Raw genomic sequence first — 16,748 nt, forward strand, 5'->3', positions numbered from 1 at the left:
GCTGCCTCTTTAAAAGCAAGCTTTTACCTTCCACTCCAATGTCACTTTTGCTTCAGTTTCAATATTCTGTCTGATAACACTCCTATATTGTTTCATGACTTCAAAGCCCCCACATACAAGTTTCTATGCACAGCATAAGGAGTTCCAGTAGTCACATAAAGATCTACGAACACTTAAACACTATTTAAAATTGTGCAACATTCATTTTTGTTCTACAGTAGATCAGAAACAACAGGGCATATGCAGTGTAGTTTTGTATCAACACAATTGGTACAACAGGCATAGCAAGACCATCTATGTTACATACTTGGAAGTCTCTCTGTTGGCCAGTTCTGCTATGACCATTCATGTGCCTGCCATTTGGGACAATTCATGACCTTGGTGGATGAACACAAGAAAAAGAACATCTGCAATCTCAATGTTTACTCTCAAATTTATTATATTTTTAAAATATCTAAGTTAATTAAAGATTACAAAAACGTAAAAGAAATAATCAACTAAAACATGAATTAAGAACATTAAACAGGAAAATAGTCACAAAAAAAATTACCTTCACCTTTCATAGCCCAGTTCCCACTGAAATCAGTGAGATCTTCAGAGCCAACTATCATCACTGACTTAGATGATGTGAAATTTGTTGTTCTGCGGCAGCAGTATACAGGGCAAACATAAAATATATCTTGGATTTTGTACCACATTTGCAGGATCTGAGAGACGATTTTGCAGCAGAATCCTGGGAATCTTTGAGCAAGTCCTCCGGCTCAGTGGCAGATCAAACTGACAGGTTTGGCCATTCCTCCCGAAACCCAAGTAGGGCTGGCATAATGTCTGCAACTCTGACTTAGCTGCATGTTGTGGCCTTACTGGAAACAGCTGTCGTCCATTGGAGACAACACAGGTTTACCATGGAGCAGAATTGTTGCTGTGAAAATAACAGATCTGGTGCAATGTAATGCCAGGTGAAGGAAGGGAGGTGAGGAGGCAACATGAGAATAAAAGACAGAAATTGTTTGCAGTAAAAACTGGCAAAGTGTTCAACTTTGGGTCAAGGTCACAAAAGTGATTTGTTTACAATACAGAGTGCAATACATCGGTACATTAAATCATGATTATTTGTGTTGTGCACGGACAAAAACGATGATATGAACAGTAACAAAGACCTCCACCAATGTATAAATAATTTTTAATTCAATCTCATATGTATAAAAGCAACAGTTTACACCATATCACAGAGTATGAAACACTGTTTTGGTTGGTCCACCAATGTTACAGAGCACCATCCCAGTCTCTGGGGCAGAGACAGACAGCTGCCTGTCAGTTCACTTGCTAAAAGTTTTGCGTGTAACAGCACATGTGCTATAAACCATCACAATTTTCAGCAGACAGTGTGGCTAAATGAAAACCGCTATAAATAATATTAGCAAAGGTACAGTTCCTCTCTAACAATTTTGTTGCTGAAGCTTCTTTCAAGAATATCTTTCCTGCTCAGTCTTTAATGGCATGCTTTCATCACCAACTTCTCTCCCAGAAACTTGAAAAGTGGCTGATATGATTTCTGCTACAAAAAAGCAGAGGTTACACTGCTTTGCTTTGAAGACGAAGCACTGAGCTACCACAGTGTGTTCTGTCAATCTGCCCTGGGAACTCATGACGCAGACACTTTGCCACAACTGGAAATCCAACAAAGCAATGTTGGAATACTCAATAGATCCTGAGTCAGCATCTTCAAACTGCAGATTTAGTTTGAATAGATGGGTCACTTTAAAAAACTGCCCTGGGATTGACAAGGCTGAAGGCTGTCTGCTCTCATACTGCCTGAAACGTGACAGTTAGTCACTGAGGTACATATTAACATACCCTATCTGCTGCAAGACTGTATGCCTAAAATTGGGACCAATTATGTCAGGAGCTATGGGAGTTAACTTGTATGTTACATTAATGGAGTGCAGAGACACAGCACAGTTGTGTGTGACAGGAATGTTATTTCTAATATGAAAGATTTTTTTCCACTTTAAAAAAATATTCCCATAATATTTTACCTCACTTTTTGCACTTTTCAAAAGTTTTGTTTCTGCTATGCTAGCTCATCACGCTGGCAGATTTTATACAGTATTGCTGCCTCTAGCTAATTTGAAAGCCACTATATACACATTGTTTTTTTTCTGATTTACCCAGGATGCTGGTGACAACTTTGACAATGAAACATTGCGTTATTAACTTGGGCAGGTCATGTTGCAGTGAGTGGAAAATGCTCCAATTTTATGATTCTCACCCTTGTTTTCAAATCACACTGTAATCTCCCCCAGTCCCACAACCCTCTCAAATATCTGTGCTCCTCCAATTCTGGCTGCTTGAGTGTCCTAGATTTTAATTGCTTAACCAATAGCAGCCATGCCTTTGGGTGCAATGGGCCTAAAGCTCTGGATCACCTTTCCTAAGACTCTCCACCCCTCTGCCTTCAGGGTGCTCTGTAGCCAAACATTTGTTCGTCTGTCCCAATATCTCCCTCTTGTTTTTTATTGTGTCAAATATTGTTCATTGATTGACCTGTGAAATGTTGTAATGGGCCATATAGACACAAGGTGTTACTGACATGAGAATTTTCCACGACCATTTTTAAGCTAATGATAGCAGTATTTCAGAGATGTAGTTCAAATTCCAGTTTCCCAAAGATGCAATGCATTTCTTGTGATATTAAAGCTTGTGAGGCCTCACAAATGAATAATGGGGTTGATTAAGTTTAACTTCATAATTTCAAAGAAAGGAAATCTCTTCTCAAATTTATTGGGAACTGTGTTTAACAAGAGGATAAAAGAAGCACTTGTAAAGGCATAATGTTAAGATTTGAGAATGAATACTTATCCGACTCTAAATGAACAAATAAATAAATCTAAAGTAAAATAAGGGGAAACAAGCCCTGCTGTGAGAAGGTGAGGTGGAGTGCTGGAGGGTGGTGGGGGTTGGGGGGATGCTGGGTGTGGGAGTGAGGTAGATTATCCTGCAATTAATCAAAGAAAGCTTAGAAGCAGGGACAGAAGAGGGACAAAGAAAGCTTAGAAGCATTTCTGCAGACATGGATTGTAACAGTAAAAAATTCTTCCAGCATTTCAATAATAAGGGAGCTGCCAGAGGATTACAATTGTAAGATATAGAAACATGTTTAAAATAGGACAGGCAGACAATAGAACCATTGTCTACTTCTGGTCAGCATTTCCAAGGGAAAGCATATGAACAGGGAGTCATCCCAGTAAAATAAATGACTTTGCTATTACTGAGATGCAAATTCCCAACAGGCAAAAAGGACACACACCATAACTCACAGAGACGGATGGAATTTATCCCATAACAGTAAAGAAAAAACTTAAGAGAAACTCATAATTATAATGAGGACATTGCGGGCTTCTAGTAAGTCAGAAACTGGTTAAGGTCCACACTGAAGAAACACATGCAGGCAACTACTAATCTCAGTTCCAACCTTTGTAAAATAATGAAATTAAATATTAAGTGTAAAGCTAAAGAATAACTGTACAATAACACTTGCTTAAACATTGATTAAATTACAGTTTATACAGTGTCTTAAACATAGAAAAAATGTTTTGGGACATTTGATCAAAGCCTTATCAAAAATAATTGGTCAGTGAGTTAATAAAGAAGATGGTAAAAGAAGTGACAAAATGCTTGGTTAAAGAGGCAGGTTTTAATAAGGTAGAAAGAGAAAACAAAAGAAAGCTATAGAGGGATTTAGGTCAGGAATGGAAGGATTATAAATCAATGCAGATGGATGAACAAAGATGGGCCAAACTGCCTTTTGCAATTTCAATTAGCTAGAGGTGTCAGGAATCCTGGATTCAATCTTAAACACCTTCAATTCTAGCAATTTTTCCTCTCATTGGTGTTGTAGTGGGGACTTGCTTAACAATTTCATGAAATGCATGAGGGGAGAAAAGGAAATAAGAAAAATTATATATTAGAGAGTCATCATTTAGCTACTGTTAACTGGCACGTCACAACTTGTCAAGAAAAGCATTGTAACCAGCAGCCTGGGAATTGGCTTATTGTAATACACTCAATGCAAATGTAGGAAGAAGAGGAAAGGCGAGCACAATCTTGGTGAATTCCCCAAGTTTTATCTAATATCCATGACCACTCACTACAAGATAATCAGTAAACTAAAGCTTTGTAAGTACATATTTTAGAACAATTTGAAATAATAATTTAACTTTGTGTAAAGCAAATGGAATGTATCAGCAAAATAAAAAGAGCAGCCTCAAAGTTTGCCTCTGTTACGTGGGATAAATGAACTGAGATTTGTGTAAATGCAGTGCTAGAAATAATTTACAATATGGTACAAGAGACTCTTCACAAGCTTCATTATGGTAGACCTGAGATTGAAAAGTCTGTAATCCAAGTATAATTTCAATGGAAATAATTCATTGCAACCCATTCCAGTTACCATCAATTGTCAAACTACAATATCCATAGCAAAAAGAACCTCAGTCAAAGCCATTACATTCTCTCAAGAAGATATAATGTTGGGTTCAAAATTTTACCTGAAAACAGCAATATTGTTTAAATCATTTAAAATAATTTAATGATATTCATTGCTTGTTTATCCAGAATGAAGGGTCTACAGGTCAAAGATTTAAAAACTTATGCCAAAATCCTGCTCTGGCCAAACATTCCTTAGTAAACATATTATCAGATCAAACTATGGTAAGTAAATGTTTCATATGCCTCACAAATCTGTTATATTGGTTCAAAATAGTTCAAGGGAAAAAAAACATTTAAATGAGATCTGGTAATCATACCCACCGATCCAAAATTCTTGTGGAGACTATATTTAATGTTCTGGTCATATACTTTGTTTGAAAGAGGAAAAGTTTTTTTTTTACACAGATTAGTCTTGGTTTTTGTTGCCATAAGGATTCTCTAATATTTTTCAGGTATAGTCTCATCATTAGCTTCAAAAGATAGCAACTATATCTAATGGCTAAACAAACTTAATACGTCTGTATTTTAGTCTCCACACTCCCGCAATTTATTTCAGGTGTAATTGTGTGATTGCAATTTGCTCCCGATTCTTTGCAACGTTTTGGGTTAGATCAATTGCAAGCAGAATTTTGATAGCTATGAATTTAAATTTATCATTGTTCTCACCTTTTTCTAACAGGGGTGATGCCCAGAAATAGTGATCAGGGAGTCTTTCCATTTCATAGAATTATAGAAAATTTCTGTGGCAGGAGGCCACTATTTGGTCTATCCTGTCTACATGGTCAGAGATTAACAAATTCAAAGAGCTACTGTGCAAAATACAGTTAAAAGGGCGACTTCATAGCTGACTGTGATGGAAAGTGGTTAACTCTTTTTGCCCAGTTAAGGTGAGCATGGAGTGGGGATTTTACTTGTCAACAGTATTTGCATACAAAACCATCAGTGCTCTACACTTAATGCATAACAAGATGTGACATCAACAACGATTCACTGTACTTTGACAAAATGGAGGTGGGGAGAATCTCTCTGGCTTCGAACACTAATAGAAAGTTACAATATGAAAATCCGAATTTATGCTTCTAAATATCAAAATATTTGCATTGCTCTACATTTATCTTGAACTTCATAAAAAAATAGTCTTGTCTGAAAATTGTACAATTTTATTGAACTCTATAAAATAAACTATGTTGGCTGGGTTAATTTAGTTTAGTTAACCGTCCTGTGTAAGGAAACGTGAAATGAATAGCTGTGCTGCCTTCTTACAAACAACTGTGTCATACTTATTCACTGCATTGGGAGGTGGTCTCAGCAATAATGATCCAAAGATGCTTGCTGTAGAGAGAAGAGAGTGATTTGTAAGTTTTAAATTGTTGGCTGTAATTCTGATTGCTAATACCAAGTGGATGCTTTAATTTGCATTCTTTAAAATTATAAGTCTATTTGCTTACAAAATGATAATTGTTTGGATCTGATGCATTATAGCACTTATTTAAAGATGTTTTATTTCTAGCATCTCTCAACAATCCTGTGTTCTGGAACATCCCATACCTGGTCTACTCCCAGACTGCTTCCTCTAATATGAAACTATTTTGAGCACAGTTCTGGTCTCTGTACAATGAAAGAAATATGACAGCTACAAAATAAAGTTGCATCAGAAAAATTGTAAGCTTGATTCATCAACTAACAGGATCTAAAGTAAACCTGAACATACTGAGGCTCTGTTCCTTAAATTCAAGCAAAAGCTAAAGCTGTGAAACAAAGTTCTTTAAAAAGAACGGCACAGCGGCAACAGCTAGTGGAGCTGCTGCCTCACAGCTTCAATCCTGATCTCCGATACTGTCTGCATGGAGCTTCTCTCATCCCTCCTGGCTCAATGACCTGATTGTTTTACCTTCCCAGCTTGTCAAATGCCCCAGGATACAACTGGCTCACTTCCTCAACTACCCAAGTTCCACTTTTTTTTAACCAGCAGAAGCTCCATGTTTAATTATAATTCCCTTGAAACCCTGCACTGCCTCATGAAAATGAGACTTGAAGGCAAATTCGGAGCTTCTCAGTCCTTACCATTCAGTTGCAGCGATCTTCCCAAGAATATGAAGCTCTAGCCCATCAAATCCATCTAACTCTCAACATGCAATTCTCCAGTTAGTCTTTGATTTTATTGTTCCCAACACAGTTACCTCCAATAGCCTGAGAAAGAAACCTTTTAACTTACCAAGTGTAGAGACATCAAGGTTGTTGAAACTTGCATTCTTCAGAAGTTCTCGAAGGAAAGCTATCAAATAATAGAATACTTTCCTATGGCATTGAGGTAGCATATAGATAACCTAATTAGAGAGAAAAAAGTGCAAAAATGCAGGATACACTAGGATGGATAGAATTTACTGAAATGTTTATCCAAACTATTCTTCTTCTTGAGTTCACCAATGAAAGAGGAATTCATCAACAAAATCTCATTTATACAACATATCTAACAGAAAAACATCTCAAAGTACTTCCCAGTAGAGAAACGATGTGGGTATCAATTTTTTGAAAGGCAGTTGAAGAAAATTTGGTCAAAAAGGTGGATTTTTAGAGGGCATTTAAAATAGGAGAGAAACTAAGGAATTGGAAGAATTAGGGGAGAATTCCTGAAGGACCAAAGCCATTGAAGGCTGCATGGACAAAGATGAGTGAAAGAGTACAATCATAATTTGAAAGGATTGGCTCCATCAAAGAGTGCACTGGGGGGAATACAAGATGTTCAGTGGCAGTGGGGATGAGGAGTGGGTGGACAAGGATAATATCATGGAATTGAAAAGGAGTACTGTTAATGGTGGTTATTCAGCTCCACTTTCCTGTTCACCATTCTACTAGGCCACGGCTGATTATCTTCATCAACATTCCTTACCTGCTTCACCATTCAACATGATCATGGCTGATCTTCTACTCCACCACTATGCTCCTGCACTAACCCCATATCCTTTGATTCTCTTAATACTCTAATGCTACAGCACTGGTTGTCTGGGTTGGTTGGATAGGTGGGCCTTCATGCCTGCAGTGACCAAGATCACTCTGAAGTCCCCAAAGATCCAATAATTTTCATAAATTACCAGTGACTTCAGGTCAAATCCAGGAAGTTTTCATGTATGCTAATGCTGTACTAAGGATCCTTCTCACTATCACCGTTCCCCTTTTTCCCATTGTCTCTGTTCTTAGTGAAAACCATGTAACCTGTAATTATACCTCCCAGCTCATCACAAGCTACTACGTCACACCTTTTAAGCTGTTCTTTCTTATACTGCATCCATTAGTGCACTGAATTTTGAATTGTCCTGCTCTTAGACTTGATATGTTTAATATGACTCGTTGGTTTTCATTTCCTTTTTTTTCCAGTTATCTTGTTGTTTCTTTCTTTTTGGTGAACCTAATTATTAACATATCCATTAACATAACTAATGACCCAAACAATTTGACTCTACTTTTATTTATCATTGATCTTCTTCCATCTCTATTGGGTTATTTTCTCAGTTTAGGCTCTGAACCAGCCCAGGTCAGGTGATGCTCATCCCACCAGTGATGACATAAGAAATAGGAGGAGTAATCCATTACAGCTCTCATGCCTGCTTCACCATTTAACAAGATTATTGCTGATCTACTACTCCAGCACCACATTCCTGCACTAACCCTACATCTTTTAATTCTCTTAACTTCTAACAATTTATTAATTCTGGGTCTAGAATATACACTGTGACTAAACCTCCACAGCACTCTTGGCTTGAAAATTCCAAAGGTTCACCCCCATCCTCAATGAAGAAATTTCTTCTCATCTGTCTAGACTAGCTAACTTCTTAATTTGAGAATGTGATTCCTGTTTCTAGATACCCCAGCCACATAAAACATCATCTCTACTTCTACCACGTCAAACCCTGTAAGAATTTTCTACATTTCAATGGAATCACCTCTCACTTTTCTAACTTCCAAGAAGTACAGGGCCAATCTGCTCAATCTCTACTCATACAACAAATATATCATCCTAGGAATCAATCTGGCATGCCTTCACTGTACATATCCAGAAGGAAGGGAGACAATATTAATACCTAATATTCCAGATAGTGTCTCACCAGGGCTCTATGTAATTGGAACAGGGCATCTCTACTCTTGAACTCAAACTCACTTTCAATTAAAGCCGGCATAGTTTCCCTTCCTAATTACCTGCTGAACCTGCATGTTAACTTTCAGTGATTGTATGTAACACCGCCCAGGTCTTTCTAAACACCAATACCTTTCAATCTCTAACATGGAAAGAGTGCAGAAAAGGTTTACTGAGTATTCTCAATATCTTCTGTTTAGATCTGCTCTGAGTTGCCTACAATTAGCTCATATACTGAAAATGAGAATGCATGTAGTCCAGTTTTGGCTCCAAATAGTGCTCTTTACCTGGTCAATCTGGGTGAGGCTGCTGGAACTTTCTAAACACTTGTCGTACAGGTTGTAAGTGATGACGGGCTCAGGAAGAGCATCCAGGAGGAGCAACAATGCTTCACATATAGAATGGTTACTGCCAGCTGCAAATACACATTAAGGAAAAAGATAGGAAGTTTCACATGACTTACACTTGGAAAGTAAATTTGTCCATTTTAAAAATCCCTACAGAACAACATAGCACAATGTATTAAGGGTTCACACTGGAATAATTCCGGATTTATACACGTACTCACTAACACACAGAGCAGAAGTGAGGTTGCCGTATCAAGGACTGCAGAGTGGCACAGCTGGTGGTGCTGCTGCCTCCTCACAGGTCTATCAACGTAGGTTCAATCCCAACATCCAGTGATATCCTAGGGAGTTTGCACATTCTCTCTGTGACACTCTGGGCTTCCTCCAGATGCTCCAGTTTCCTCCCACCTCCCGAAGATGTCAGAGTTGGTGGGTTAATTGGCTGCTATAAACTGCCCCCTACTGCACAGGTAAGTGGTGGAATATGGGAGAAGTTGATGGGATGGGATGCGGATAGATCACTGGAAAAATTAGGGGTGGGGGGAATGGAACCGTCCTGTGAGCTGCCATAGACTCTATGAACTGAAATGGCCTCCTCCTAAGTCGTAAGGAAATACATCAATTATCATGGTTTCATTTCTATAGCCTTTGGTGGGAAGAGGCACGTAGGTATGCTTTGTTGTTCTTTTGTGCAAACCATGTCTGCAATCTGTCAACCTTAACTTCTACTCTAGCGATATCATGGATAAATAATCCTAACTACAGCCCTCCATCCCCATTTCCTCATGGAAACGAACATGATAACAGTACCCATCCACAAGATACAGCTCCAATCTTGCTCCGAATTATGGCTTATGTAACGCAGCAGACATTGTTCCAGTGTGAAATCTTAAACTCTGGACTAGCATTCGTAAGCTTGCACCATTGATCCAGAGATAGGATTTCAAATCCCACTATGACAGCTGGAGAATTTAAACTCAAGAAATTAAATAAATAGTATCTCTAATGATGACCACAAACTACTGGGTCATCAGAAAAATCTGTCAGGTGTGCTCATGTCTTTCAGGGTAAGAAACCTGTTTTCCTTACCCCGTCTGATCCATATGTAATTCCAGACGGAGTAATGAGGTTGACCCTTAATTCCCTCCTCATTTCAGGACAATTATGAGATGGGAAATTTAGGAAAAATGGTGGTACAGCTTTTAGTGCTGCTGCCATAAGGCACCAGAGACCAGAGTTCAATGTTGACTGGGGGTGGGTTCTCTTGTACATTCTGCCCACGATTGTGTGGGTTTCTGCTGGGTGTTTTGATTTCCTGCCACATCCCGAAGACACACTGGTAGATTAATTTACAGTTGCTGGTTAATGTAGGTAAGTGGTGAAAAGAATCAAAAGTTAACTGGTGGAAACAGCATAAGCGGCAGTCCGACAGGGAAAGAAGAAGATTGGGAATGGAACTGCCGGGAGCTAGCAGGAACCCAAGGCTGAATGGCCTCCTTCAGTGACATAAGTAGTAACTATGTGAAAAAAAATGCCAGCATTGATGTCCATATCCCACAAATGAATAAATAAAAGCTTTTGTGCTTAATTGCTCTGGGGCTTTTTCAAAAGAAGCCAATCTAAATCAAAGGGGTTAGCCTCAGGAGGAATGTGTGTTGGACAATACTTGTCAACAAAGTATATACTGCAGGGCAAACACTTAGAATGGAAGGTAATTCTAAATAAAGAGCTTGCATTTATTGCCTCCTCAAACATTCCAGTGTCCTTCTCAACCTATTATTTACTTCTGAAATGTATGGTTAATAATGTAGACAGAAGAAAACTTAATGCACGTGCATATGCTAGTACAAGTACACTCCTGAAGATACACAGACAAAGGCGGGTACAGAGGACTTGGAAACAAAGGAGCTGCGATCTTTTCACAGAACCATAGAAGTTCAAAGAACAAAAGGAAGCCATTTGATCCAAGTCTCCAGGCTCAAGCAATTCAACTGACATAAGAAATTACCTATGGTATATGGGTAGCTATTTAAAAAAATCACAGATTGATGAAGCCCCAACTGTTGGAAAACATCTTACAGTGAGTTTTCTTTCATAGGAGCCCAAAGAGTGCAGTTAGGATTTTGATAATGTGTATAATGAAAGAGAATAATTTCTATAACTGCTCTGTCTTCTGCTGCTCCAGTTTTACATCTTGCTCTGACGGTGCGTAAAACATTGGCTACTCTTCAGTACTCAAAATACAGTAATATCTGCAAGTCATTAAACATTCATTACAAATTAGAAAAGGATACGGAGAAAATCTGGTATTCCAGTATCTAAACAATCTCTTATCTCCTCAAATTCCGACTTCAGTCCTGGTTGCTGGAACAGATCCCCCTACAAACAATAATAGCATTTAATGCATCAATAAAGGCACTCTATAATTACATGAGAAGACAGGATGAAAAATGAAGACTAGAAATCAAGACTCATAATTTGGAATTAATTGTTACTACAGTGAGCTTGTTTTCACAATGAGACCTGGAGTGAAGCATTGCGATGCAGGTGGTCAACCATTGTCCAGATTTCTTTTGGGATATCAAGTTGCACATCATTTGGAAAGCAGTCAGTATATTTGTTCTCCATTGCCTTTCTTTCCTACGGGGTAAACAAACTGCATTGTAAATCCAGTAATGCTGAAATAATGTGCATCTTTTATATGTTAAAAAAATGCTACTGTGTATCCATATACAAGAGGAGTTGCAATCCTAGAAAACTATCTGTACTGCAATTTTTTCCCTTTTTCCCCATAGAATCCCATGTTTTAAGTGGAGATGCATTCCTAGGGGAAGTTTTTCTCTCAATTGCAGTGCCCTCATGGGTGTGCAGTCTACAGGCATGGGAATTCTGATGCATTGTGGACAGAAGAGAAACTTGTTGTTTTAACCAACTATGAATGGATGTTAAATTGTTGTACAAGTACTGGGGGGGGGGGGCAATATTAAATGAATATACACAAAATGCAAAAGCAACAACAAATTTCATCCATTTTTCTTTTTTTCCAACTCGCATTTCTTGACATATGTGCAGATAACGTGCTGGTTTTTCTAGTGCGTAGGTTAATTCTGCTGTCTCGCAGTACTTTTTTAAGAGTTATTTATTGTTATCTGATATAACTCCATATCATTAGCCTATCTTATCTATATTTGATATGTGTATATATATCTATTCCATATACATATCAACAGTGTAAATCTCCATTCAAACTGAAGCCTGGAAGAGGATGAGTGGAGACACAAGAGGCTGCCACCCTCCCCACCCTCCCCACCTGCCCTTTTATCCCCTCTCCTTATCTGTCTCACCAACCAGCCTTCAGTTGGTCTTTTTGCTCCAGACTGCACCATCTGCATGTGCTTGTGTCTCCAAATGCCATTGCTGGCCACTTAAGAGATTTTCATTAGAAACTGACAAGGCAATCTCTTAAGTGACCCCCACTGTGAACCAGCAGCATTGAGAGAAAAATATCTCGTAGGAATGTATCTCCACTTATAACATGAGATTCAGTTGGAAATAGGGTTTCACATTACAGAAAATTGTGATATGGACAGTTTTCTAGGAATGCAACCCCTGTGTAATGCAGGGGTCGGCTGTATCAATAGTAGAGATTGCCTTGTCAGTTTCTAAAGCAAATCCCTTAAGTGGCCTTCTGCTGTGAACTGGCAGCCTGTGATCATTGTCATAGTTCAGTTCTCTGTATAATATATTTTGTGTTTATTTTTTTCATGTAAATTCACTAAGAGGGAACTTTTATTTCATATTTTTTTGGTAATTTGTGAATTCCATAAGAGCGAATTTCCATCACACAATCTGTCATACATTGTATTTCACTTTTTCTTTCATTACTTCTAATACTCTAATTATGTTCCTATTGACTTACTTCTTACAAATGTCGTCATCTATGGAGACAGGTTACAAATTCTACATAATTTTGTTTTGGAGGTGGGAGAGTACAGTGGGACTTTCAGAGGGAGGCAACTTAGGAGAAAGCAACTCTAACAGAAAGAATATATTAAAGGCAGATATGCTTGACTGCAGTAAGAAATGTAACAATGATCTGGACTTTGCAGTTGGCAGTGCTGCAACGGCAGTTATTGCTGACTTTGAAGCAAGTTTCCCACAAAACTCAAGCAACCACTGTGATGAGCATTTGCCTTCGCACATGAAATTACTTGCAACATGAAAGTGACTGCACAAACTTCTGATTATATCTGTGCTGTTCAACTGGAGCCATCTACTCTTATCTCAAACTATATCCTTTAATATCCTTTCTTGCAAATAGATACCCAATGCCTTTAGAAAGGTCGCATGGATTGACCAAATATGCTCAAAATGCCACAGAATCTTTTGATAGATTCTGATCCTAAATTGCACAAATTGGCAGCTATATTTAAGACATATCAGAAGTAAATATACTTCATAAAGTACTTTATTGGATGTGAAGTGCTTTGGGATATCCTGAAGTCATGAAAGGAGCTATATAAATCAAAGTCTTATTTCCTTCAATGTCCAATGCCACCTTTAACTTGGTTTCCAGCAACACAGAGCTAAATGAAGGCGGCGGCGGGGGGATGTAGTTTGCAAAGTTCTCACATATACAAAGCAAAGGGTCAGATCACTAACACATTTCCAGAAGACAGGCCCCTTCACAGAATTGCAGTCAGTTCAGAAGCTGCATATTTAGCACCAATCTTCCAGCATTAATTAGCTTTTACTTCCAAATCCTTCAACGTGATGCTGAGAATCGTGTCAAAAGTACAGCAATAAGACCACTTGCTTCCAGAATCAACTGCAGGTTGAAACTCTCTGCTCTGGCATTCCGTGGTCCGGCATGTTTTGAATCTGGCAACATTAGTTTGCAGAGCAGCCACCAGGACAGCTGGATTAGCATTTTGTATTAACAAATGCTTTCTGTATTAGTAAAGTTTGAGATAAAAAATAACATTTTGCTCTTACAGAATTTATATGAAAAAAAACCCACACAGTGTATTGAGAACTGAACAAGTTTAACAAGTACAATGTTCTGCAGGCTGTCAGTTCACAGTCGGAAGCCACTTAAAGGAGGTGCAGAGTGAATTGGCAAGCCTGAAGGCTAGGGGTTCTCAGGGCATTTTCTGTGGTCTGGCATCAGTCAGGTCCCAAGGGCGCTGGACTTGACAGTTTCAAGCTGCAGCAAAATTAATCTACTATCAAAATAAACATCTAAAAATAAATTGCTCTTCTGTTTTAAATCTCTGTTCTTCTGTTTGAAATTATTAAGTTTTAAATGTAAAGAACATCAATTTATCTTTCTTATGATCTTGTGGATCATTTTCATTGAATTTACATGTTTCTTGAATTTCTAAGTCAATTTTTAATGTTAAAGTCATATTGTTGTCAACCAGTTCCAGGGACCAGTTTTTAAGCAAATTAGATTCAAATTATAAACAGAGCAGATAAAGATCTGAGTATTTTCATTACTGAGACACGAAGATCATATGTGACTGCCACTTAAAGTCGCTTTATTAGATATGCTGCAAAAGATAGTTAGTAGCAGTTATCTAAATATTTAGCTGTTGCCCAGAACATTTATTAAAAATAAACAGCATTCAAGAATATAAGAACAGAAGTAGCAGTAGGCTATACAGCTCCTCAACCTGCTTTAACAAGATCATTGAAACAAACTGCTGGAAGAACTCAGTGGGTCAGGCAGCATCTGTAGAAGGAAATGGACAGTCAACGATTTGGATGGAGACCCTTCATCTGGACATATGAAAGGTCTCGACCTGAAAATGTCGACTGTCCGTTTCCCTCCACAGATGATGCCCAACCTGCTGAGTTCCTCCACCATTTTGTTTTCTGCACCAGATTCCAGCATCTGCATTTCCATTAACAAGATCATTGTTGGCCCTGTACCTTGTCCACTTTCCCAACCTATCTATATGTCATTTGATTCTATAGGTATTTGACCTTACCCTTGATAAATGAGTACCTATAACACCCGAGGAAGACAATTCTAAAGATTTAAAGCTCTCTGCATAAAAAAAAATTTCTCATCTGAAATGGTCAATCTGTTAACCTGAAATTATGCCCCTGGGTCTGAGATCCTCTGTGCATCTACCCCGACAATTCCATTCAGAACCTTTTATTTCTTAATTAGATAACTTCTCATTTTTCTGAAATCCAGTGTGTATACATCTTTGTATACATCATGGATGTGTATACATTCATACATCTTTTTAGGACTCATCTGCATAACCTGACTAGTGACTTCAAGGCAAGAATACTTTCTATAAAATGATCAGACTCTCTCTTGTTGGAGAAGGTCATTACCTGGCACTTATATGGCATGAACGTTACTTGCTATTTACATGCTTGGATGTTGTCTAGGTCATACTGCTTACAGGAATGGATTGCTTTATTTGCTGAAGAATTACAAGTGAAATTGAACATTGTGCAAACATCAGCAAACATTTCCATTTTTGATCTTATGATGAAGAGGAGGCCACTGATGAAGCAGCTGAAGATGTTTGCAATTTGCAGCTCAGAACCATTAACCTTCTACAGCCTTATCTTATGGTTTGGATGATTAACCTCTAACCATCACAATCTTTGTGTCAGGTATCAATGGCGTATTCCTGCCCCTATGCCCAATGATTTTAATTGCATCAGGGTTCCTTGTTCGCACAACTCAGTTCAATGGTGCTTTGATGTCATGGGCTGCCAGCTGCTCCTCATCTCTGAAATGCACCTCTTTGATCCATATTTGGACCAAGGCTGTAACTTGAGGTCTGCAGCTGAATAGTCCTGGTGAAACCCAAAATGAGCATCCATGAGCAGGTTATTGGTTGGTGCCATTTCATAGCACCATCGACACACATTCCATTACATTGTGCTGATGGATGAGAGCAGACTGCTGTAATTAGCTGGGTTAGATTTATCCTGGTCTTTATGAACATCCTGCCAGTCACTCATATTGGATTTTATCTGAAAGTCCAATATTGCTCTCCTAATACAGTCATGAAGCAAAGGATAAACTAGCTGCAACTCCTCTGTCATTACACTGGGGAAACTGCATACTAAACTTGTATGACAGGAGTCCAATGAGTTCAACGGAGCAGAATGCTGTGAGAGAGAAGGGTCCAGACTCCCCATTTCAAATAGCTGCTTGTCATCTTCCTATGTTCTGGTCTGGATGTGGAAGGCCAATCTTGCTGGTCCTCCACATCCCGGAGTTCAGCGATGTGGTCTGAGCGGCTACAGCTGCAGCCACCACATACACCTCACTGTCCTTAACAGCTGGCAAAGCTGGGTGTGGGACTTTGCCGGTTGTAAAAGTGGTACCTGATTTAAGTGTTTTAAACATCTATGAAATTGAAGAATTTTTTTTCAATTGTGAGAAATATGAAAAAACAGTTAACCAAAAATGTAAATAATCAGCAACATTGAAGGAAAACAATTTAACAAAAAAAAGAACTTATTATTCTCTTTGTCTCCTAATCCTTTTCCCCTAAACTCTCGTTAACACCAACGGATCTCACAAATACCAGAACATATACCGGGGAGATACTACTCTTTGAGGAGTTCATTGGCAGGTCAGACAGACAGGCTCAGCTTCCCAAATTTGTCCTCAAGTCCAGGAGTTTACTCTTTGACTCCACATGCATGGAAGTCCAGAAGGTTTAAATGGCTGAATGTTGGCAGTTTTGAGAGCCAGGCAAGATCTGGACCAATAATTTTTTAATAGTTAAAAAAATTTA

The 16,748-nt window shown here is 38.5% G+C and overlaps 1 protein-coding gene across 5 annotated transcripts in view; it reads right to left on the bottom strand.

Moving 5' to 3' along the window:
• Positions 1 to 415: 415 nt before the first annotated feature.
• Positions 416 to 16,748, bottom strand: part of inpp5b (inositol polyphosphate-5-phosphatase B) — a 135,184-nt gene continuing 118,851 nt past the window's right edge. For 4 of the 5 annotated variants that reach the window (XM_052036676.1, XM_052036673.1, XM_052036674.1 and 1 more), the window contains 5 exons: positions 11,494 to 11,610; positions 11,265 to 11,349; positions 8,911 to 9,038; positions 6,707 to 6,818; positions 416 to 5,823 (listed from right to left, as the gene is read on the bottom strand). In XM_052036676.1, coding sequence (XP_051892636.1) covers positions 5,702 to 5,823; positions 6,707 to 6,818; positions 8,911 to 9,038; positions 11,265 to 11,349; positions 11,494 to 11,610 — 564 coding nt within the window. In that variant the 3' untranslated portion in view covers positions 416 to 5,701. The remainder of the gene's footprint in view (positions 5,824 to 6,706; positions 6,819 to 8,910; positions 9,039 to 11,264; positions 11,350 to 11,493; positions 11,611 to 16,748) is intronic. The other variant, XM_052036675.1, reaches the window with a different exon arrangement.

The sequence above is a fragment of the Pristis pectinata genome, chromosome 22 (assembly GCF_009764475.1).
Source record: "Pristis pectinata isolate sPriPec2 chromosome 22, sPriPec2.1.pri, whole genome shotgun sequence".
Lineage (NCBI taxonomy): Eukaryota > Metazoa > Chordata > Chondrichthyes > Rhinopristiformes > Pristidae > Pristis > Pristis pectinata.